Source organism: Micropterus salmoides, unplaced genomic scaffold (genome assembly GCF_014851395.1).
Source record: "Micropterus salmoides isolate LMB-PRFRI ecotype aquatic unplaced genomic scaffold, ASM1485139v1 Ms_hic_scaffold_18, whole genome shotgun sequence".
Lineage (NCBI taxonomy): Eukaryota > Metazoa > Chordata > Actinopteri > Centrarchiformes > Centrarchidae > Micropterus > Micropterus salmoides.
Window position 1 is genome coordinate 12314839 of NW_024040928.1, and position 23673 is coordinate 12338511.

Consider the following 23673-nt stretch of genomic DNA (forward strand, 5'->3'; position numbering starts at 1 on the left):
TTGGTACCAATTTGTAACACATTCAGTTGTTTGGAGCCCACTTTTCAGCGCCTCATGGACTGGTGCTGCATCCAAACGTTGCATGTCGTAAGATGTCCTTTCTTTTTAGAAGTGAGGCAGGGCCTCACTGATCATCACCTGCTGCCCCCTGGTATACAAGCTGGTGGACTCAGTGACTCACTCTCTCTCTCTGGGCATATTGTTTTGGTCAGGTTTCCTTGTGTTTGTTCACTACACTTGACTGTACACACATGCAGACATGCACACTACTGATCTTAGTGATTTACATATTTTATATATTCATCGGTTAATTTATAATTTGTTAAATAAATCTTTAGTTCAAGTTATGTGTTGTCCTCCCGTCCTTTTCCTCCCTTTGTGCTGGGCTGTGATAGTTCAAATCTAAAAAGAGTGTGAGGGTATTTTAACGCCAGGAATCCACTGACTCTGGCTATGGCGCGCCACGGCTGCACCACAGTTTTAATGCATCCATAGCCCAGCGTCAAAGTCCACTGGAAGCGTCTCAGAAGTGTTTCAGCAGCTGAGCGTGCAGCCCGCCCCCGTTATTGACTTATTATTGATTTTTGTGCTTCTACTACCTTCTTCACAACTCTATATGACCCTGTTTTGTTTCAGAGTGGAGAGCCGCTTCTGGGATGCTTCAGGGACAAAAGCATTGACTATAATGCAAGTTATGGCTGGTGAAACTAATCACAGCGCAGGCCTAACGCACCGAAGCTGGAGTCAGTGGATTTTAGCCTTAAGACTAACTGGCTATTGACTAACCTCCACACGACCTCACCCACAAGGAGGCCTCAGATCTGGTTCAGTGGACAGAGCTGTGTCAGCAGGCATTGTTGAATATTGGCAGGATGTTCCTCCGGCCTAAGTTGTGTTATGTAGCAGTGCGGATGTGTCATGCAGGTGGAGAGAAGGGCAGTGGTTCACAGGAAGGTTGATGCATGTCAATTCTGTGTGTTTTTAATTGATTACAGCTCAGCCCAACTTGAAAACTGCTTTTCTCTCTGAAGAACGCAAAGGACAACTCAATCTTTTCACTTCTTGATTCTTTATTTTCTTTGAGATGGTTTGATAGACCAGTGATGGAATAATATGGTATAGTTTCTTGAAGGTGACTTGATAGATCAGTGTGGGGCAGTAGATATAGGTTCATAACCTTTCAAATACACAAACCAAAACATGAATTAGTTACAGATAAGTCATGAATCAGTCACACATAAATCACAATACCACTTTCTCACAGAAGTAATAAATAAATGCTATTGAATCTTCAAACCAAACTAAACACGATCCTTAAGTCTAACCTAGGATTTTAACAAGAAAATACCAATCCCGTAATTAAACTCATGCACATGTTACTTCTATCAAGTTCAACATTCACATAACAAATCCCATTACTTATTTTAAATTGCAAATTACAATCCAAGCAGAACCTGAACATTTAAACTCAATATTTCAAACACAGTCAATCATAAATTGTCCTACCAGTTGCGTCTTTGAGTGATCAGGAGCTGTAATCATAGTGTCCTTTTCCAGGAATAAATGAGAGAACCAACCGAACTCTCTACAAACATTTCAATGCCATGCTCTCTCTGTGGGTGCGCAGGCAAATATAGTCCCAAAGCTACTTCCCCAAAAGTTGGTTCCACCAACTTTTGTTGCATGATTGCCCCCTGTAGTTGCATGATTGCCCCCTGCAGTTTGGGAGTGCCCTGAGAGCCCTGGGTGAATCAAGGCTTGGATTGCTCAGTACAACTAAAGCAAAGTAACCATAAATTGACACAACAATGCACGAGTAGCTTAAGTATTCGGGCAGATTCTCTCTGCCATGTGTCATGCATGTTACATGAGTTTCAATACCACAGTGAAGCTGGGTCCAGGACAAAAAAACTCATAGCAAGCACACTGAGGAAAAAAGGAACAGTGAATGATGCACACAAGAGACGCACGCTCTGTCCCAAGACATACATAATAATAATAATAATAATAATCCTTATTTGTAGAGCACTTTTCAAAAACAAGTTACAAAGTGCTTTAACAAGTGTAAAGAATAATACAAAAAAAGATAAGAGCATGAAAATTTAATATAAAATTAGTAAAATACAATAAAATAAAAGGGATAAAATAAAGTCAAATAAGATCGGGAAAAGCTCTCCTATAAAAGTATGTTTTAAGAAGGGACTTAAAAGAGTTCACTGACTCAGCCGACCTGATTTCCTCGGGCAGGCTGTTCCAGAGCCTCGGGGCCCTGACAGCAAACGCTCTGTCCTCAGTCTGTTTTCAGTCGAGACTCTGGAACAGACAACAGACCTCTGCCCGAGGATCTCAAGGTACGTGCTGGTGCGTATGGGACTAAAAGGTCAGAAATATAACAAGGCGAGAGGCCATGAAGAGCTTTAAAAGTGATCAATAGAATTTTAAAGTCAATTTTAAAACATACTGGGAGCCAGTGTAATGAAGCTAAAATAGGAGTAATGTGGTCATATTTCTTTGTTCTGGTTAAAAGCCCGGCAGCTGAGTTCTGGACAGTCTGGAGTCGATCAATAGATTTTTGGGTTAAACAGGTGAAAAGGCTGTTGCAATAATCCAGGCGTGATGAGATGAAGGCGTGTAAAATGGTCTCGGTGTCCTTAAAAGTTAACATAGATCGAATTTTAGCTATATTTCTAAGTTGATAAAAACATGATTGAACAAGCTTTGTGGTGTGCTGCTCGAAATTTAAATTACTATCAAACCAAACACCAAGGTTCTTTGCCACAGGCTTAATGTGATTTACTAGGAAACCGATGACCAGGATTTCTGTTTTGTCTGAGTTCAGCTGGAGGAAATTATTTGACATCCATTTTTTAACTTCACAAAGGCAGTTGTTAAGTGAACTCAGCATTCCAGGGTCTGTGGATCTGACGGGCAAGTATATTTGTGTGTCATCAGCATAAATATGAAAAGAAATGCCATGTTTATGGATAATATGTCCAAGGGGAAGCAGATACAAGGAAAACAAAATGGGTCCTAAGACCAACCCCTGAGGCACACCATATTTAACTGGACAGAATGAAGAGACATAGTTGTTTACAGACACGCAAAACTTCCTATTTGACAGGTAGGATGAAAACCATTCTAGAGCAGTACCAGAGATCCCCACCCAGTGCCTCAGTCTGTCTAACATGATGTTGTGATCAATGGTGTCAAAAGCAGCGCTAAGGTCCAGGAGTACAAGGACTGAGCACATACCTTCATCAGCAGACATTAAAAGGTCATTGGTGACTTTAAGCAGGGCAGTCTCAGTGCTGTGGTACTTCCTAAAACCAGACTGAAACTTTTCAAATAATTTGTTATTTTCCAGCACAGTGAGCAGCTGTTTGGACACAATTCTTTCTAGAATCTTTGCAATAAAAGGCAGTTTTGAAATTGGTCTAAAATTATGTGGGAGGGAGGGATCTAAACCAGGTTTCTTTAAAAGTGGGTTCGCGCAAGCCGTTTTAAAATAATCATGGACACAACCAGTAGATAGGGAGCTGTTGAAAACAGAGATCAAATGGGGCCCAACAGAATCTATTACTTTCAGTAAAAATTTTGTAGGTATTATATCAAGTGGGCCGGAGGACACTCTCATTTGTGATACTGTTTTTAAAAGCTCAGACAAGTCGATGGGATAAAACTGGTTAAAACTCTGTTGTTGCTGGTGAGGGACCTCTGAGTAAGAGGCCACGGGGGTAATAGAGGCTCTGATTGACACCACCTTATTGGTAAAATAAGATAAAAACAATTCACAGTCATCATTACTTCCAGCTGAGGCACAAGGAGGGGTTGGGTTTACCAGCTGATCCACAGTCTTAAACAGAAACCTGGGATTGTGTTTATGTGTAGTAATGAGTTCAGAAAAATAGTGTGTTCTCGCATCCTTAACCATTTTATTGTAGTTAATTAATAAATCCTTCAGACTGAGGTAATGGACTTGGAGACTGGATTTTTTCCATCTGCGCTCTGCTTTCCTGCATTCCCTTTTGAGGCTGCGAATGCTGTCATTTATCCAGGGTTGCTTACTAGCTTTAGACGTAGGCCTAACCTTTAGAGGAGCAGTAATATTTAGTGACGACAAGCAGATATGATACCAGATTGTTGGTGTTGGAATCAGACAGGTGTTGGCTTTGGCTCTGAAAGAATGCGCAAAACTTTGAAACACTTTGTTCATTAAAGATGCGAGAACACACGGAGCTTGGTGAGGCGGCATGAGTAACAGGCGAATCGCAGCTAAAAACAATACATCTGTGGTCAGATATGGTCATGTCCACTAATTCCACAGAGGAAATGCTGACACCCAGGGTAAAAACCAAGTCCAGTGTATGACCACGGTTATGTGTTTGCCCTTTGACATGTTGTTTGAAGTTAAAAGAAGTGGCCATATTTAAAAAGTCAGTTGCATTAACATTGTTGGGGTCATCAACATGAATATTAAAATCGCCACAAAGAACAATTCTGTCATAATTTAAAACCAGAGTAGATAAAAATTCAGGAAGTTCTGATAAAATCCTCCAGGCGGTTTTGGGGGGCGATAAATTATAACAAATATGATAGGTTGCAGCCCTCCAACTTTAAGAGTGAGAACTTCAAAGGAGTTAAATTCATCACAGCGTACTTGATGACATTTAAAATTTTTCCTATACACGCTCACTACATAACACTATCGGCCCCGTACGTCAGCATTTGTTTGCATTAAAGCTTGTTCCTCATGCCAGTCTGTGTCCACTCCTTTCATCTACTCTCCCAAGTGTCACTCTCATGTCACAAATATGATGGACATTATATTTTAAATGTATATACTACATTTAGGGTGAAAGCATGTGTGTGCATCATGTATATTATTCTATTATAAGCAAATATGAGTAGTGCTCAGCATTTAGATTTTTTACTTTTACTTCTGTGGAAATGTTGTGGTGAAAAACTGTTTCCTGTGCAGGAAACAGAATATGAGAAAATGCATCTGATGATGTAGTCTAGCAAATCTATGCAGCCGCAATGGAACACGTCATAATTTTGTTCTTTTCTTTGCTCTATGAATGCCTCAAACCGCTTCCTCTGACTGACCACACAGTTGCTGTCACCACTCACTCAGTAAACAACCTTCAGCTTCTCTGCCGGCAGGTTTGCAGCATGGAACAACTCAACTCCACTGTGGTCACTTCTAACATTTCCTCCTCTCCTGGATATCCACCTCTTGAATCCTGGGACTCCAGAGGTCTGGTCCCTGCGGTGGTGCTGTCCCTCTGCTTCCTGCTGGGAGTTCCCGGAAACATCGCTGTGATCATCCTCAAACCAAACTGGCAGCACCTGTCCAGTGTGAGCCAGAGTTTGATGCTGAATTTGGCCATATCAGACCTGCTCTGCCTGCTCACCCTGCCTCTGTGGATTTACACTTATCTGTACAGCTGGACCCTCGGCCAGGTGGCCTGTAAGCTCCTAGCGTATCTAATGTACTGCAGCCTTTATGGTAGCCTGCTGACTGTGACGGTGCTGAGTGTCCAGCGCTACCTACAGGTGGTGTACCTGCAGAAGTGCTTACATCAGCTGAAAATGTATAAATTGAAAATATTAGAAGTAAAGAATAAATGTCTCTGATAAATTGTGTAATGAATGTTTCTGAATGAATTTTTGACTGTTTCAAATGCTTTATTGAGTACAAATTTGCCATCATAAGGTACGAAGAGCTTGTCACTGGGCATTTACATCCCTATTTGTCCCCAGGGGTACATATTTGCTCACATAAAGTACAAATTGTAAAGGTACAAATATGTACCCATGTAAAAGGGTACAATAGGTGTACCTTTGAGGGTACTGCCCCAGTGACAAGCTGTTAGACCCCTAAAGGTACAAATTTAGCACATTATTTCTAACAGTGTATATATGAGCATATATCTGCATAAATATATGTGTATAATATAATATACATGCGATGTGTGTGTGTGTTAAAAGCAAAAGCATTATTCTGCTCTGGGAAATTATGTCATTTTTTCCATTGATAATGCAGTTAGAGGAAAAAACAGTTAATGAAAATATTGAATAAATGCATGTGTTGGAGTGCATCCAGTGAGAGGAATGATCATTTGTCTCCAATGTTTAGCAACAGACAGACATAGAGTCAGATAAGAGGAAATATAGGGAGGGAGATTGTGCTCCAGTGAAAACTCACTCATTGAATCTTCTTTTGTCTAGAACTATGGACTATTTCAGTTCTTACAAGGCATGCATTTTTGTGTATTGTATATATTTTAGTCTCTAATAAACTGTGTTGAAGCATTGTAACATGTCATTGTAAACATAATGATTACAGTAAACGGTGTGATACAATTATATGATGCATTTTCTTGCTTTATCTTTTCAAAAGGATGATCAGTGAGCTTTTGTACTTCCAAGAGTGATTATCAGTGTGTATTCACTCACATCCTTTACTTAAAGATTCAGTGTATTTTCAATTCCCACCACCCACTGGAGCATAAGCTAGGGGTCATCAGAACCCTGCACCACCGAGCTGACAATATACCAACAAGTGTCCAAGCCAGAGAGAAGGAACACCTGAAGGGGGCACTTATAGCATGTGGATACCCCAAATGGACCTTTGTGAAAACAGCCTCAAGATCTAGGAGGAACAACACTTTGGGGGAGGAAGAAAAGAAGATCAGACGCAACAACATTGTGATTCCATACGTGTCTGGAGTATCAGAGAAACTCAGGAGGATTTTCAACAAACACCACATCCCTGTGTTTTTTAAACCCAAGAACACGCTGGCAGATGCTGGTCCACCCCAAAGACCGCACATCCAAACACAAGAAAAGTAACAGTGTGTGCTGTCCAATGCAGTGAGGAATGCACAGACCTGTATACTGGGGAAACTAAACAACCACTACTCAAATGCATGGCTCAACACAGAAGGGCCAACTCCTCAGGTCAAGACTCAGCAGTCTACCTATATCTGTAGGATAAACGACACTCGTTTGAGGACCATCAGGTGTACATTTTAGACAGAGAGGATGGTTGCCTTGAAAGAGGTGTCAAGGAAGCCATTTACACACGGGTTGAGAAGCCATCGCTGAACAGAGGAGGGGGTCTACACCAACACTTACAATGCTGTCCTTTAATCACTTCCCAGGAAACTTAAACATTCATTCATTCACTTTTTGCCTCAGGTGAAGATGCCAACGATGGTCGTTCAGATTTGGCCTCTGGTGGTTCTAATGACCATAACAACTTTCGTTACAACAGTTAGGAGCACTAACAAACAAGCGGTATCGATTGTCTTGGCAAACGACCCCGCCGAGGTTAAATAGCTGAGTTTCCCTATAGTCAGTCAGAACTGAAGAAGTCTCTTGGATGAGGGACGAAATGTCTTCTAGCACCTTCAACCAAATCCAGTTGCCCTTGGTTTTAACCTTCTTTGGATAAGTGTGACCTGGATTACTGAGAACCTTCACAGACATTCAGTGTATAAGTTTTAGTGGCATCTAGTGATGCGGGTTAGGATTTGCAACAAACAGCTCAGTCACTGCTCAGCCCTCCCTTTGCAAGCACCAAGCAGAAGCTATGGTGGCCAACACACTCTGTCTATATAATACATGTGGTCCTCCATTCCAAATTTCACTTCTCTTCTTACTTCTAACAAACCAGACGACTACTACTTCTTCTTCTACCTGCATTGTATGAGGATAAAATGGCTCATTCTAAGGTAATAAAAACAGAACAGTTCAATATGTAAGGTCTTCGCCACTGAAAATATAGTTATCTATATTATATTGCATTTCTGTCAGGGACAGTGCACATAAATGAATATTTCTGCTAGCATCAATGTAAATATTCCAGATTTAGCCAGAAGGCTATTTTCCATCTGTAGTCCCTGGTCAGTACAGTCAATACAAAAAAGACAACATAATAAAAACAACAAAAGCAATAGTAGGCTACAGTTCAATACACAAGACAATGTTTCAACGAGCAGATCAAAAACTGGTTATCAAAGCAAATCAATTATGAGTGGACAGTAATTTATTGTAGTGTACGTTGCCATGCTCATACCTTGTTATTAAAGTGCTGTACCTTTATAGTGCTTTATTAGTGCATTAAAGTGCTGTACCTTGTGTGGGACCACACAGCAGGGTGAAACACCAACTGTATGATCCCACAACAAGGGGCCCCACTGACTTGCAGAGTGAGGATACACCAGTGCATCCTTCGCGGAAGTCGTTTACTGACCGACACGCCCCCTTTCTGGGTAGCCCTTATATTGATTGGATGCTGTTATATTTGATTTGTTTTATGATTCACTGTCTAGTTAAAATCTGAGTTCATTGTCTGAACAACAAAAGCCCCACACACAACTTTCTTTTATTAGAAAGATTTTATTTTTCTTTTATTTCTCCTATCAACTTCTATCATGGAGACAATTAAAGTAAGAGAGAGTCGGACAGTCTGTCAGCAAGAAACATGTTTTACATTATTTATCGTCATGTCTTTTCAGTCACATGTGAGGCCGGTCGTTTAGTCCAAATAGATGATTATAAAACAGTAAACAAGTTAGGAGTCGGACAAGTCACAAAACTGCACTTAAGACTCTAATGAAGCAAGCAAAGGAAAATAAAGCCGCTCATCCTGCCGATCTCACCTATTGCATCTGATGAGAGTATCGACGGCTCTGTGAGTAAAATCAGCTGATGAAAGTATGAATGAAAGCCAATGCGCTAAAAAAATTTGATTGAGACTCCATCTGTATGCATTATTATCCCATTAATGCATGTTTGACTTTTGTGAGTTTTGTGCTTTCTCCTCTCTCCTTCTGTCGCTTTCTGCAAGTGTTTCTACCTCCAGATCTGCAGTAATGTTTACTGCCCGTTTCCTAATTCTGGACATGTAAAAGTCCTGAAGGGAGGGCAGATTGGCACAAATGATTTTCTCTGCTGTCCTGATTCTCCGTTGTTCCTGTCCTGTTTGGTTGGCAACCAATACCAGATAGTGATGGATGTGCAGAAAACAGACTATTATTACATTGTAGAACTAAATCAGCAGCACCTGTGGCAGGTTAAACTTCCTGAGCTGGCACACAAAGTGTATCTTGCGCTGAACCTTTTTGAGAGTTTGTCAATGTTGGATGCCCACTTTAGTTCATGGAAGATTTTAGATCCCAAAAACTGCAAGGGGTCCTGCAAAGGGCCTGTGATGTCCTTCAGTTGTCAACAGCAGTCTTATGAGGGATTTCATGACCGCTGACGTCATGATGGGCTAATAATAATTTATTCCTGTAATAGAAGGTTTCTTAAGGACTGGGATTATTGTGGATCACAAGATCTGTGTGAAGATGGGTGCCAGTTAGTCAGGACAGGAGGGTGATACACCATCCAGGTGTAGTGCCTTCCTGATCTTCTGTCTCTGAAAAAGATCCTGAGTGCAAATGGGGGGGTCAGTGGGGAGGGATGAGGTGGTGGCAAGGGGCACAAGTGGTTGCTTAATGTTGAAGTAGGTGTGGGGTGTGAGTGTGGGCTTATCAAACCTGCAGTAAAACCAAGCAGAAACTTCTGCAGCTGAAAATGTGCTAAACTCTGCAGTTCCCCAAATGGCCACTTGAGGCCTCCTCCTTGGTCTGACTTAGCTGCCTGAGTTTTGCTGTAAACCAGGGTTTATTGATGTTGTTTCTGCAGGTTTTATTCGGCACACATGTCCTCATGATGTCTGACAAAAGATGTCACAATGTCAGAGTTCAACCAGGTCTGTAGCTGCAGCCTCAAAAACACTCCAATCATAGCAGTGAAAGTGAGCCTGTAACTCAAGCTTTGCCTCGTTGGTCCATTTCCTCACAAAAGTTGAACCAGACAGTGATCTGAGTCCCAAAGCTGCACGGGGAACAGAGTTAGGCATCCTTTATTAATTTATACTAATGGTCCAGTGTGTTTTTATCCCTGGTGGGACACCTAATATGCTGCTAGATTCTGTCTGTATTTTGGAATTTTATGGCTGAGGTTGCTTTTTTAATTATCAATATAATGTGATATAGTCATTTATAGTTGTGTGCAGTGTAGGTGTGGTCTAGCAGCTCTTGCTGGCCCATACAGGGAGCACTGTCTCAGGGACATCAAGGAGAGCCAGACCCAGCCACAACACCATCAGTCACAGTCATTGCTGGAAGTAGTGATGGTGCTCTCCAGCATCTCAAACCGCCCACTTTGTTTATGTCATCGTACTAGTGTATAGCATCCTCACACAGATGGTCTGGTAGAGCATGGTGGAGTATGGTGACAAATTCATGGATTAGCTTGGTACCAATTTGTAACACATTCAGGTTGTTTGGAGCCCACTTTTCAGCGCCTCATGGACTGGGTGCTGCATCCAAACGTTGCATGTCGTAAGATGTCCTTTCTTTTTTAGAAGTGAGGCAGGGCCTCACTGATCATCACCTGCTGCCCCCTTGGTATACAAGCTGGTGGACTCAGTGACTCACTCTCTCTCTCTGGGCATATTGTTTTGGTCAGGTTTTCCTTGTGTTTGTTCACTACACTTGACTGTACACACATGCAGACATGCAACACACTACTGATCTTAGTGATTTACATATTTTATATATTCATCGGTTAATTTATAATTTGTTAAATAAATCTTTAGTTACAAGTTATGTGTTGTCCTCCCGTCCTTTTCCTCCCTTTGTGCTGGGCTGTGATAGTTCAAATCTAAAAAGAGTGTGAGGGTATTTTAACGCCAGGAATCCACTGACTCTGGCTATGGCGCGCCACGGCTGCACCACAGTTTTAATGCATCCATAGCCCAGCGTCAAAGTCCACTGGAAGCGTCTCAGAAGTGTTTCAGCAGCTGAGCGTGCAGCCCGCCCCCGTTATTGACTTATTATTGATTTTTGTGCTTCTACTACCTTCTTCACAACTCTATATGACCCTGTTTTGTTTCAGAGTGGAGAGCCGCTTCTGGGATGCTTCAGGGACAAAAGCATTGACTATAATGCAAGTTATGGCTGGTGAAACTAATCACAGCGCAGGCCTAACGCACCGAAGCTGGAGTCAGTGGATTTTAGCCTTAAGACTAACTGGCTATTGACTAACCTCCACACGACCTCACCCACAAGGAGGCCTCAGATCTGGTTCAGTGGACAGAGCTGTGTCAGCAGGCATTGTTGAATATTGGCAGGATGTTCCTCCGGCCTAAGTTGTGTTATGTAGCAGTGCGGATGTGGTCATGCAGGTGGAGAGAAGGGCAGTGGTTCACAGGAAGGTTGATGCATGTCAAGTTCTGTGTGTTTTTAATTGATTACAGCTCAGCCCAAACTTGAAAACTGCTTTTCTCTCTGAAGAACGCAAAGGACAACTCAATCTTTTCACTTCTTGATTCTTTATTTTCTTTGAGATGGTTTGATAGACCAGTGATGGAATAATATGGTATAGTTTCTTGAAGGTGACTTCATAGATCAGTGTGGGGCAGTAGGTATAGGTTGATAACCTTTCAAATACACAAACCAAAACATGAATTAGTTACAGATAAGTCATGAATCAGTCACACATAAATCACAATACCACTTTCTCACAGAAGTAATAAATAAATGCTATTGAATCTTCAAACCAAACTAAACACGATCCTTATGTCTAACCTAGGATTTTAACAAGAAAATACCAATCCCGTAATTAAACTCATGCACATGTTACTTCTATCAAGTTCAACATTCACATAACAAATCCCCATTACTTATTTTAAATTGCAAATTACAATCCAAGCAGAACCTGAACATTTAAACTCAATATATTCAAACACAGTCAATCATAAATTGTCCTACCAGTTGCGTCTTTGAGTGATCAGGAGCTGTAATCATAGTGTCCTTTTCCAGGAATAAATGAGAGAACCAACCGAACTCTCTACAAACATTTCAATGCCATGCTCTCTCTGTGGGTGCGCAGGCAAATATAGTCCCAAAGCTACTTCCCCAAAAGTTGGTTCCACCAACTTTTGTTGCATGATTGCCCCCTGTAGTTGCATGATTGCCCCCTGCAGTTTGGGAGTGCCCTGAGAGCCCTGGGTGAATCAAGGCTTGGATTGCTCAGTACAACTAAAGCAAAGTAACCATAAATTGACACAACAATGCACGAGTAGCTTAAGTATTCGGGCAGATTCTCTCTGCCATGTGTCATGCATGTTACATGAGTTTCAATACCACAGTGAAGCTGGGTCCAGGACAAAAAAACTCATAGCAAGCACACTGAGGAAAAAAGGAACAGTGAATGATGCACACAAGAGACGCACGCTCTGTCCCAAGACATACATAATAATAATAATAATAATAATCCTTATTTGTAGAGCACTTTTCAAAAACAAGTTACAAAGTGCTTTAACAAGTGTAAAGAATAATACAAAAAAAGATAAGAGCATGAAAATTTAATATAAAATTAGTAAAATACAATAAAATAAAAGGGATAAAATAAAGTCAAATAAGATCGGGAAAAGCTCTCCTATAAAAGTATGTTTTAAGAAGGGACTTAAAAGAGTTCACTGACTCAGCCGACCTGATTTCCTCGGGCAGGCTGTTCCAGAGCCTCGGGGCCCTGACAGCAAACGCTCTGTCCTCAGTCTGTTTTCAGTCGAGACTCTGGAACAGACAACAGACCTCTGCCCGAGGATCTCAAGGTACGTGCTGGTGCGTATGGGACTAAAAGGTCAGAAATATAACAAGGCGAGAGGCCATGAAGAGCTTTAAAAGTGATCAATAGAATTTTAAAGTCAATTTTAAAACATACTGGGAGCCAGTGTAATGAAGCTAAAATAGGAGTAATGTGGTCATATTTCTTTGTTCTGGTTAAAAGCCCGGCAGCTGAGTTCTGGACAGTCTGGAGTCGATCAATAGATTTTTGGGTTAAACAGGTGAAAAGGCTGTTGCAATAATCCAGGCGTGATGAGATGAAGGCGTGTAAAATGGTCTCGGTGTCCTTAAAAGTTAACATAGATCGAATTTTAGCTATATTTCTAAGTTGATAAAAACATGATTGAACAAGCTTTGTGGTGTGCTGCTCGAAATTTAAATTACTATCAAACCAAACACCAAGGTTCTTTGCCACAGGCTTAATGTGATTTACTAGGAAACCGATGACCAGGATTTCTGTTTTGTCTGAGTTCAGCTGGAGGAAATTATTTGACATCCATTTTTTAACTTCACAAAGGCAGTTGTTAAGTGAACTCAGCATTCCAGGGTCTGTGGATCTGACGGGCAAGTATATTTGTGTGTCATCAGCATAAATATGAAAAGAAATGCCATGTTTATGGATAATATGTCCAAGGGGAAGCAGATACAAGGAAAACAAAATGGGTCCTAAGACCAACCCCTGAGGCACACCATATTTAACTGGACAGAATGAAGAGACATAGTTGTTTACAGACACGCAAAACTTCCTATTTGACAGGTAGGATGAAAACCATTCTAGAGCAGTACCAGAGATCCCCACCCAGTGCCTCAGTCTGTCTAACATGATGTTGTGATCAATGGTGTCAAAAGCAGCGCTAAGGTCCAGGAGTACAAGGACTGAGCACATACCTTCATCAGCAGACATTAAAAGGTCATTGGTGACTTTAAGCAGGGCAGTCTCAGTGCTGTGGTACTTCCTAAAACCAGACTGAAACTTTTCAAATAATTTGTTATTTTCCAGCACAGTGAGCAGCTGTTTGGACACAATTCTTTCTAGAATCTTTGCAATAAAAGGCAGTTTTGAAATTGGTCTAAAATTATGTGGGAGGGAGGGATCTAAACCAGGTTTCTTTAAAAGTGGGTTCGCGCAAGCCGTTTTAAAATAATCATGGACACAACCAGTAGATAGGGAGCTGTTGAAAACAGAGATCAAATGGGGCCCAACAGAATCTATTACTTTCAGTAAAAATTTTGTAGGTATTATATCAAGTGGGCCGGAGGACACTCTCATTTGTGATACTGTTTTTAAAAGCTCAGACAAGTCGATGGGATAAAACTGGTTAAAACTCTGTTGTTGCTGGTGAGGGACCTCTGAGTAAGAGGCCACGGGGGTAATAGAGGCTCTGATTGACACCACCTTATTGGTAAAATAAGATAAAAACAATTCACAGTCATCATTACTTCCAGCTGAGGCACAAGGAGGGGTTGGGTTTACCAGCTGATCCACAGTCTTAAACAGAAACCTGGGATTGTGTTTATGTGTAGTAATGAGTTCAGAAAAATAGTGTGTTCTCGCATCCTTAACCATTTTATTGTAGTTAATTAATAAATCCTTCAGACTGAGGTAATGGACTTGGAGACTGGATTTTTTCCATCTGCGCTCTGCTTTCCTGCATTCCCTTTTGAGGCTGCGAATGCTGTCATTTATCCAGGGTTGCTTACTAGCTTTAGACGTAGGCCTAACCTTTAGAGGAGCAGTAATATTTAGTGACGACAAGCAGATATGATACCAGATTGTTGGTGTTGGAATCAGACAGGTGTTGGCTTTGGCTCTGAAAGAATGCGCAAAACTTTGAAACACTTTGTTCATTAAAGATGCGAGAACACACGGAGCTTGGTGAGGCGGCATGAGTAACAGGCGAATCGCAGCTAAAAACAATACATCTGTGGTCAGATATGGTCATGTCCACTAATTCCACAGAGGAAATGCTGACACCCAGGGTAAAAACCAAGTCCAGTGTATGACCACGGTTATGTGTTTGCCCTTTGACATGTTGTTTGAAGTTAAAAGAAGTGGCCATATTTAAAAAGTCAGTTGCATTAACATTGTTGGGGTCATCAACATGAATATTAAAATCGCCACAAAGAACAATTCTGTCATAATTTAAAACCAGAGTAGATAAAAATTCAGGAAGTTCTGATAAAAATCCTCCAGGCGGTTTTGGGGGGCGATAAATTATAACAAATATGATAGGTTGCAGCCCTCCAACTTTAAGAGTGAGAACTTCAAAGGAGTTAAATTCATCACAGCGTACTTGATGACATTTAAAATTTTTCCTATACACGCTCACTACATAACACTATCGGCCCCGTACGTCAGCATTTGTTTGCATTAAAGCTTGTTCCTCATGCCAGTCTGTGTCCACTCCTTTCATCTACTCTCCCAAGTGTCACTCTCATGTCACAAATATGATGGACATTATATTTTAAATGTATATACTACATTTAGGGTGAAAGCATGTGTGTGCATCATGTATATTATTCTATTATAAGCAAATATGAGTAGTGCTCAGCATTTAGATTTTTTACTTTTACTTCTGTGGAAATGTTGTGGTGAAAAACTGTTTCCTGTGCAGGAAACAGAATATGAGAAAATGCATCTGATGATGTAGTCTAGCAAATCTATGCAGCCGCAATGGAACACGTCATAATTTTGTTCTTTTCTTTGCTCTATGAATGCCTCAAACCGCTTCCTCTGACTGACCACACAGTTGCTGTCACCACTCACTCAGTAAACAACCTTCAGCTTCTCTGCCGGCAGGTTTGCAGCATGGAACAACTCAACTCCACTGTGGTCACTTCTAACATTTCCTCCTCTCCTGGATATCCACCTCTTGAATCCTGGGACTCCAGAGGTCTGGTCCCTGCGGTGGTGCTGTCCCTCTGCTTCCTGCTGGGAGTTCCCGGAAACATCGCTGTGATCATCCTCAAACCAAACTGGCAGCACCTGTCCAGTGTGAGCCAGAGTTTGATGCTGAATTTGGCCATATCAGACCTGCTCTGCCTGCTCACCCTGCCTCTGTGGATTTACACTTATCTGTACAGCTGGACCCTCGGCCAGGTGGCCTGTAAGCTCCTAGCGTATCTAATGTACTGCAGCCTTTATGGTAGCCTGCTGACTGTGACGGTGCTGAGTGTCCAGCGCTACCTACAGGTGGTGTACCTGCAGAAGTGCTTACATCAGCTGAAAATGTATAAATTGAAAATATTAGAAGTAAAGAATAAATGTCTCTGATAAATTGTGTAATGAATGTTTCTGAATGAATTTTTGACTGTTTCAAATGCTTTATTGAGTACAAATTTGCCATCATAAGGTACGAAGAGCTTGTCACTGGGCAGTACCCTCAAAAGGCCAAAACTGTACCATTTCTAACGGTCCATTTAGGTACCAGAACATTTACATCCCTATTTGTCCCCAGGGGTACATATTTGCTCACATAAAGTACAAATTGTAAAGGTACAAATATGTACCCATGTAAAAGGGTACAATAGGTGTACCTTTGAGGGTACTGCCCCAGTGACAAGCTGTTAGACCCCTAAAGGTACAAATTTAGCACATTATTTCTAACAGTGTATATATGAGCATATATCTGCATAAATATATGTGTATAATATAATATACATGCAATGTGTGTGTGTTAAAAGCAAAAGCATTATTCTGCTCTGGGAAATTATGTCATTTTTTCCATTGATAATGCAGTTAGAGGAAAAAACAGTTAATGAAAATATTGAATAAATGCATGTGTTGGAGTGCATCCAGTGAGAGGAATGATCATTTGTCGCCAATGTTTAGCAACAGACAGACATAGAGTCAGATAAGAGGAAATATAGGGAGGGAGATTGTGCTCCAGTGAAAACTCACTCATTGAATCTTCTTTTGTCTAGAACTATGGACTATTTCAGTTCTTACAAGGCATGCATTTTTGTGTATTGTATATATTTTAGTCTCTAATAAACTGTGTTGAAGCATTGTAACATGTCATTGTAAACATAATGATTACAGTAAACGGTGTGATACAATTATATGATGCATTTTCTTGCTTTATCTTTTCAAAAGGATGATCAGTGAGCTTTTGTACTTCCAAGAGTGATTATCAGTGTGTATTCACTCACATCCTTTACTTAAAGATTCAGTGTATTTTCAATTCCCACCACCCACTGGAGCATAAGCTAGGGGTCATCAGAACCCTGCACCACCGAGCTGACAATATACCAACAAGTGTCCAAGCCAGAGAGAAGGAACACCTGAAGGGGGCACTTATAGCATGTGGATACCCCAAATGGACCTTTGTGAAAACAGCCTCAAGATCTAGGAGGAACAACACTTTGGGGGAGGAAGAAAAGAAGATCAGACGCAACAACATTGTGATTCCATACGTGTCTGGAGTATCAGAGAAACTCAGGAGGATTTTCAACAAACACCACATCCCTGTGTTTTTTAAACCCAAGAACACGCTGGCAGATGCTGGTCCACCCCAAAGACCGCACATCCAAACACAAGAAAAGTAACAGTGTGTGCTGTCCAATGCAGTGAGGAATGCACAGACCTGTATACTGGGGAAACTAAACAACCACTACTCAAATGCATGGCTCAACACAGAAGGGCCAACTCCTCAGGTCAAGACTCAGCAGTCTACCTATATCTGTAGGATAAACGACACTCGTTTGAGGACCATCAGGTGTACATTTTAGACAGAGAGGATGGTTGCCTTGAAAGAGGTGTCAAGGAAGCCATTTACACACGGGTTGAGAAGCCATCGCTGAACAGAGGAGGGGGTCTACACCAACACTTACAATGCTGTCCTTTAATCACTTCCCAGGAAACTTAAACATTCATTCATTCACTTTTTGCCTCAGGTGAAGATGCCAACGATGGTCGTTCAGATTTGGCCTCTGGTGGTTCTAATGACCATAACAACTTTCGTTACAACAGTTAGGAGCACTAACAAACAAGCGGTATCGATTGTCTTGGCAAACGACCCCGCCGAGGTTAAATAGCTGAGTTTCCCTATAGTCAGTCAGAACTGAAGAAGTCTCTTGGATGAGGGACGAAATGTCTTCTAGCACCTTCAACCAAATCCAGTTGCCCTTGGTTTTAACCTTCTTTGGATAAGTGTGACCTGGATTACTGAGAACCTTCACAGACATTCAGTGTATAAGTTTTAGTGGCATCTAGTGATGCGGGTTAGGATTTGCAACAAACAGCTCAGTCACTGCTCAGCCCTCCCTTTGCAAGCACCAAGCAGAAGCTATGGTGGCCAACACACTCTGTCTATATAATACATGTGGTCCTCCATTCCAAATTTCACTTCTCTTCTTACTTCTAACAAACCAGACGACTACTACTTCTTCTTCTACCTGCATTGTATGAGGATAAAATGGCTCATTCTAAGGTAATAAAAACAGAACAGTTCAATATGTAAGGTCTTCGCCACTGAAAATAGTTATCTATATATATTGCATTTCTGTCAGGGACAGTGCACATAAATGAATATTTCTGCTAGCATCAATGTAAATATTCCAGATTTAGCCAGAAGGCTATTTTCCATCTGTAGTCCCTGGTCAGTACAGTCAATACAAAAAAGACAACATAATAAAAACAACAAAAGCAATAGTAGGCTACAGTTCAATACACAAGACAATGTTTCAACGAGCAGATCAAAAACTGGTTATCAAAGCAAATCAATTATGAGTGGACAGTAATTTATTGTAGTGTACGTTGCCATGCTCATACCTTGTTATTAAAGTGCTGTACCTTTATAGTGCTTTATTAGTGCATTAAAGTGCTGTACCTTGTGTGGGACCACACAGCAGGGTGAAACACCAACTGTATGATCCCACAACAAGGGGCCCCACTGACTTGCAGAGTGAGGATACACCAGTGCATCCTTCGCGGAAGTCGTTTACTGACCGACACGCCCCCTTTCTGGGTAGCCCTTATATTGATTGGATGCTGTTATATTTGATTTGTTTTATGATTCACTGTCTAGTTAAAATCTGAGTTCATTGTCTGAACAACAAAAGCCCCACACACAACTTTCTTTTATTAGAAAGATTTTATTTTTCTTTTATTTCTCCTATCAACTTCTATCATGGAGACAATTAAAGTAAGAGAGAGTCGGACAGTCTGTCAGCAAGAAACATGTTTTACATTATTTATCGTCATGTCTTTTCAGTCACATGTGAGGCCGGTCGTTTAGTCCAAATAGATGATTATAAAACAGTAAACAAGTTAGGAGTCGGACAAGTCACAAAACTGCACTTAAGGCTCTAATGAAGCAAGCAAAGGAAAATAAAGCCGCTCATCCTGCCGATCTCACCTATTGCATCTGATGAGAGTATCGACGGCTCTGTGAGTAAAATCAGCTGATGAAAGTATGAATGAAAGCCAATGCGCTAAAAAAATTTGATTGAGACTCCATCTGTATGCATTATTATCCCATTAATGCATGTTTGACTTTGTGAGTTTTGTGCTTTCTCCTCTCTCCTTCTGTCGCTTTCTGCAAGTGTTTCTACCTCAGATCTGCAGTAATGTTTACTGCCCGTTTCCTAATTCTGGACATGTAAAAGTCCTGAAGGGAGGGCAGATTGGCACAAATGATTTTCTCTGCTGTCCTGATTCTCCGTTGTTCCTGTCCTGTTTGGTTGGCAACCAATACCAGATAATGATGGTGCAGAAAACAGACTATTATTACATTGTAGAACTAAATCAGCAGCACCTGGGCAGGTTAAACTTCCTGAGCTGGCACACAAAGTGTATCTTGCGCTGAACCTTTTTGAGAGTTTGTCAATGTTGGATGCCCACTTTAGTTCATGGAAGATTTTAGATCCCAAAAACTGCAAGGGGTCCTGCAAAGGGCTGTGATGTCCTTCAGTTGTCAACAGCAGTCTTATGAGGGATTTCATGACCGCTGACGTCATGATGGGCTAATAATCATTTATTCCTGTAATAGAAGGTTTCTTAAGGACTGGGATTATTGTGGATCACAAGATCTTGTGGATGGGTGCCAGTTAGTCAGGACAGGAGGGTGATACACCATCCAGGTGCAGTGCCTTCCTGATCTTCTGTCTCTGAAACAGATCCTGAGTGCAAATGGGGGGTCAGTGGGGAGGGATGAGGTGGTGGCAAGGGCACAAGTGGTTGCTTAATGTTTGTAGGGGTGTGAGTGTGGGCTTATCAAACCTGCAGTAAAACCAAGCAGAAACTTCTGCAGCTGAGAATGTGCTAAACTCTGCAGTTCCCCAAATGGCCACTTGAGCCTCCTCCTTGGTCTGACTTAGCTGCCTGAGTTTTGCTGTAACCAGGGTTTATTGATGTTGTTTCTGCAGGTTTTATTCGGCACACATGTCCTCATGATGTCTGACAAAGATGTCACAATGTCAGAGTTCAACCAGGTCTGTAGCTGCAGCCTCAAAACACTCCAATCATAGCAGTGAAAGTGGCCTGTAACTCAAGCTTTGCCTCGTTGGTCCATCTCCTCAAAAGTTGAACCAGACAGTGATCTGAGTCCCAAAGCTGCACGGGAACAGAGTTAGGATCCTTTATTAATTTATACTAATGGTCCAGTGTGTTTTTATCCCTGGTGGGACACCTAATATGCTGCTAGATTCTGTCTGTATTTTGGAAGTTTATGGCTGAGGTTGCTTTTTTAATTATCATATAATGTGATTTAGTCATTTATAGTTGTGTGCAGTGTAGGTGTGGTCTAGCAGCTCTTGCTGGCCCATACAGGGAGCACTGTCTCAGGACATCAAGGAGAGCCAGACCCAGCCACAACACCATCAGTCACAGTCATTGCTGGAAGTAGTGATGGTGCTCTCCAGCATCTCAAACCGCCCACTTTGTTTATGTCATCGTACTAGTGTATAGCATCCTCACACAGATGGTCTGGTAGAGCATGGTGGAGTATGGTGACAAATTCATGGATTAGCTTGGTACCAATTTGTAACACATTCAGGTTGTTTGGAGCCCACTTTTCAGCGCCTCATGGACTGGGTGCTGCATCCAAACGTTGCATGTCGTAAGATGTCCTTTCTTTTTTAGAAGTGAGGCAGGGCCTCACTGATCATCACCTGCTGCCCCCTTGGTATACAAGCTGGTGGACTCAGTGACTCACTCTCTCTCTCTGGGCATATTGTTTTGGTCAGGTTTTCCTTGTGTTTGTTCACTACACTTGACTGTACACACATGCAGACATGCAACACACTACTGATCTTAGTGGTTTACATATTTTATATATTCATCGGTTATTTATAATTTGTTAATAAATCTTTAGTACAAGTTATGTGTTGTCCTCCCTCCTTTTCCTCCCTTTGTGCTGGCTGTGATAGTTCAAATCTAAAAGAGTGTGAGGGTATTTTAACGCCAGGAATCCACTGACTCTGGCTATGGCGCGCCACGGCTGCGCACAGTTTTAATGCATCCATAGCCAGCGTCAAGTCCACTGGAAGCGTCTCAGAAGTGTTTCAGCAGCTGAGCGTGCAGCCCGCCCCCGTTATTGCTTATTATTGATTTTTGTGCTTCTCTACCTTCTTCACAACTCTATATGACCCTGTTTTGTTTCAGAGTGGAGAGCCGCTTCTGGGATGCTTCAGGGACAAAAGCATTGACTATAATGCAAGTTATGGCTGGTGAAACTAATCACAGCGCAGGCCTAACGCACCGAAGCCGTGTCAGTGGATTTTAGCCTTAAGACTACTGGCTATTGACTAACCTCCACACGACCTCACCCACAAGGAGGCCTCAGATCTGGTTCAGTGGCAGAGCTGTGTCAGCAGGCATTGTTGAATATTGGCAGGATGTTCCTCCGGCCTAAGTTGTGTTATGTAGCAGTGCGGATGTGGTCATGCAGGTGGAGAGAAGGGCAGTGGTTCACAGGAAGGTTGATGCACGAGTCGCTTAAGTATTTGGGCAGATTCTCTCTGCCATGTGTCATGCATGTTACATGAGTTTCAATACCACAGTGAAGCTGGGTCCAGGACAAAAAAACTCATAGCAAGCACACTGAGGAAAAAAGGAACAGTGAATGATGCACACAGAGACGCACGCGCTGTCCCAAGACATCATAATAATAATAATAATAATAATCCTTTTTTGTAGAGCACTTTTCAAAAACAAGTTACAAATTGCTTTAACAAGTGTAAAGAATAATACAAAAAAGAGCATGAAAATTTAATATAAATTAGTAAAATACAATAAATAAAGGTATAAAATAAAGTCAATAAGATCGGGAAAAGCTCTCCTATAAAAGTATGTTTTAAGAAGGGACTTAAAAGAGTTCACTGACTCAGCCGACCTGATTTCCTCGGGCAGGCTGTTCCAGACCTCGGGGCCCTGACAGCAAACGCTCTGTCCCTTTAGTTTTCAGTCGAGACGCTGGAACAGACAACAGACCTCTGCCCGAGGATCTCAAGGTACTGCTGGTGTATGGGACTAAAAGGTCAGAAAATTAACAAGGCGAGAGGCCATGAAGAGCTTTAAAAGTGATCAATAGAATTTTAAAGTCAATTTTAAAACATACTGGGAGCCAGTGTAATGAAGCTAAAATAGGAGTAATGTGGTCTATTTCTTGTTCTGGTTAAAAGCCTGGCAGCTGAGTTCTGGACAGTCTGGAGTCGATCAATAGATTTTGGGTTAAACAGTGAAAAGGCTGCTGCAATAATCCAGGCGTGATGAGATGCGTGTAAAATGGTCTCGGTGTCCTTAAAAGTTAACATAGATCGAATTTTAGCTAATTTCTAAGTTGATAAAAGCATGATTGAACAAGCTTTGTGGTGTGCTGCTCGAAATTTAAATTACTATCAAACCAAACACCAAGGTTCTTTGCCACAGGCTTAATGTGATTTACTAGGGAACTAGCAGATGGCAGTATTTGATTTGCCATCTGCTGGGACCCATGACAGGATTTCTGTTTTGTCTGAGTTCAGCTGGAGGAAATTATTTGACATCCATTTTTTACTTCACAAAGGCAGTTGTTAAGTGAACTCAGCATTCCAGGGTCTGTGGATCTGACGGGCAAGTATATTGTGTGTCATCAGCATAAATATGAAAGATGCCATTTTATGGATAATTGTCCAAGGAGCAGATACAAGGAAAACAAATGGGTCCTAAGACCGACCCCTGAGGCACACCATATTTAACTGGACAGAATGAAGAGACATAGTTGTTTACAGACACGCAAAACTTCCTATTTGACAGGTAGGATGAAAACCATTCTAGAGCAGTACCAGAGATCCCCACCCATGCCTCAGTCTGTCTAACATGATGTTGTGATCAATGGTGTCAAAAGCAGCGCTAAGGTCCAGGAGTACAAGGACTGAGCACATACCTTCATCAGCAGACATTAAAAAGTCATTGTGACTTTAAGCAGGGCAGTCTCAGTGCTGTGGTACTTCCTAAAACCAGACTGAAACTTTTCAAATAATTTGTTATTTTCCAGCACAGTGAGCAGCTGTTTGGACAATTCTTTCTAGATCTTTGCAATAAAAGGCAGTTTTGAAAATTGGTCTAAAATTTATGTGGGAGGGAGGGATCTAAACCAGGTTTCTTTAAAAGTGGGTTCGCGCAAGCCGTTTTTTAAAATAATCATGGGACACAACCAGTAGATAGGGAGCTGTTGAAAACAGAGATCAAATGGGGCCCAACAATCTATTACTTTCAGTAAAAATTTTGTAGGTATTATATCAAGTGGGCCGGAGGACACTCTCATTTGTGATACTGTTTTTAAAGCTCAGACAAGTCGATGGGATAAAACTGGTTAAAACTCTGTTTTGCTGGTGAGGGACCTCTGAGTAAGAGGCCACGGGGGTAATAGAGGCTCTGATTGACACCACCTTATTGGTAAAATAAGATAAAAACAATTCACAGTCTCATTACTTCCAGCTGAGGCACAAGGAGGGGTTGGGTTTACCAGCTGATCCACAGTCTTAACAGAAACCTGGGATG

The 23673-nt window shown here is 41.5% G+C and overlaps 3 protein-coding genes and 2 long non-coding RNA genes across 10 annotated transcripts in view; 2 read left to right on the top strand and 3 right to left on the bottom strand.

The window, feature by feature from the left end:
* The window catches only part of snap91b (synaptosome associated protein 91b), a 57706-nt gene that overhangs the window by 2673 nt on the left and 31360 nt on the right, over nt 1-23673 (bottom strand). The window lies entirely within an intron of this gene.
* Nucleotides 1051-1790, bottom strand: LOC119909119. The gene is made up of 2 exons (XR_005445376.1): nt 1507-1790; nt 1051-1177 (listed from the first exon to the last, which is right to left on the bottom strand). It is a non-coding gene; the product is annotated as an uncharacterized LOC119909119 (long non-coding RNA).
* LOC119909117 (chemokine XC receptor 1-like) lies at nt 5093-5657 on the top strand. The gene has a single exon (XM_038727194.1). It carries the CDS (start codon nt 5173-5175, stop codon nt 5635-5637), a length of 465 nt encoding a protein of 154 aa, XP_038583122.1. The 5' UTR covers nt 5093-5172; the 3' UTR covers nt 5638-5657.
* On the bottom strand, nt 11374-12115 carry LOC119909120. The gene is made up of 2 exons (XR_005445377.1): nt 11832-12115; nt 11374-11500 (listed from the first exon to the last, which is right to left on the bottom strand). It is a non-coding gene; the product is annotated as an uncharacterized LOC119909120 (long non-coding RNA).
* Nucleotides 15419-15983, top strand: LOC119909116 (chemokine XC receptor 1-like). Its single transcript, XM_038727193.1, has one exon. It carries the CDS (start codon nt 15499-15501, stop codon nt 15961-15963), a length of 465 nt encoding a protein of 154 aa, XP_038583121.1. The 5' UTR covers nt 15419-15498; the 3' UTR covers nt 15964-15983.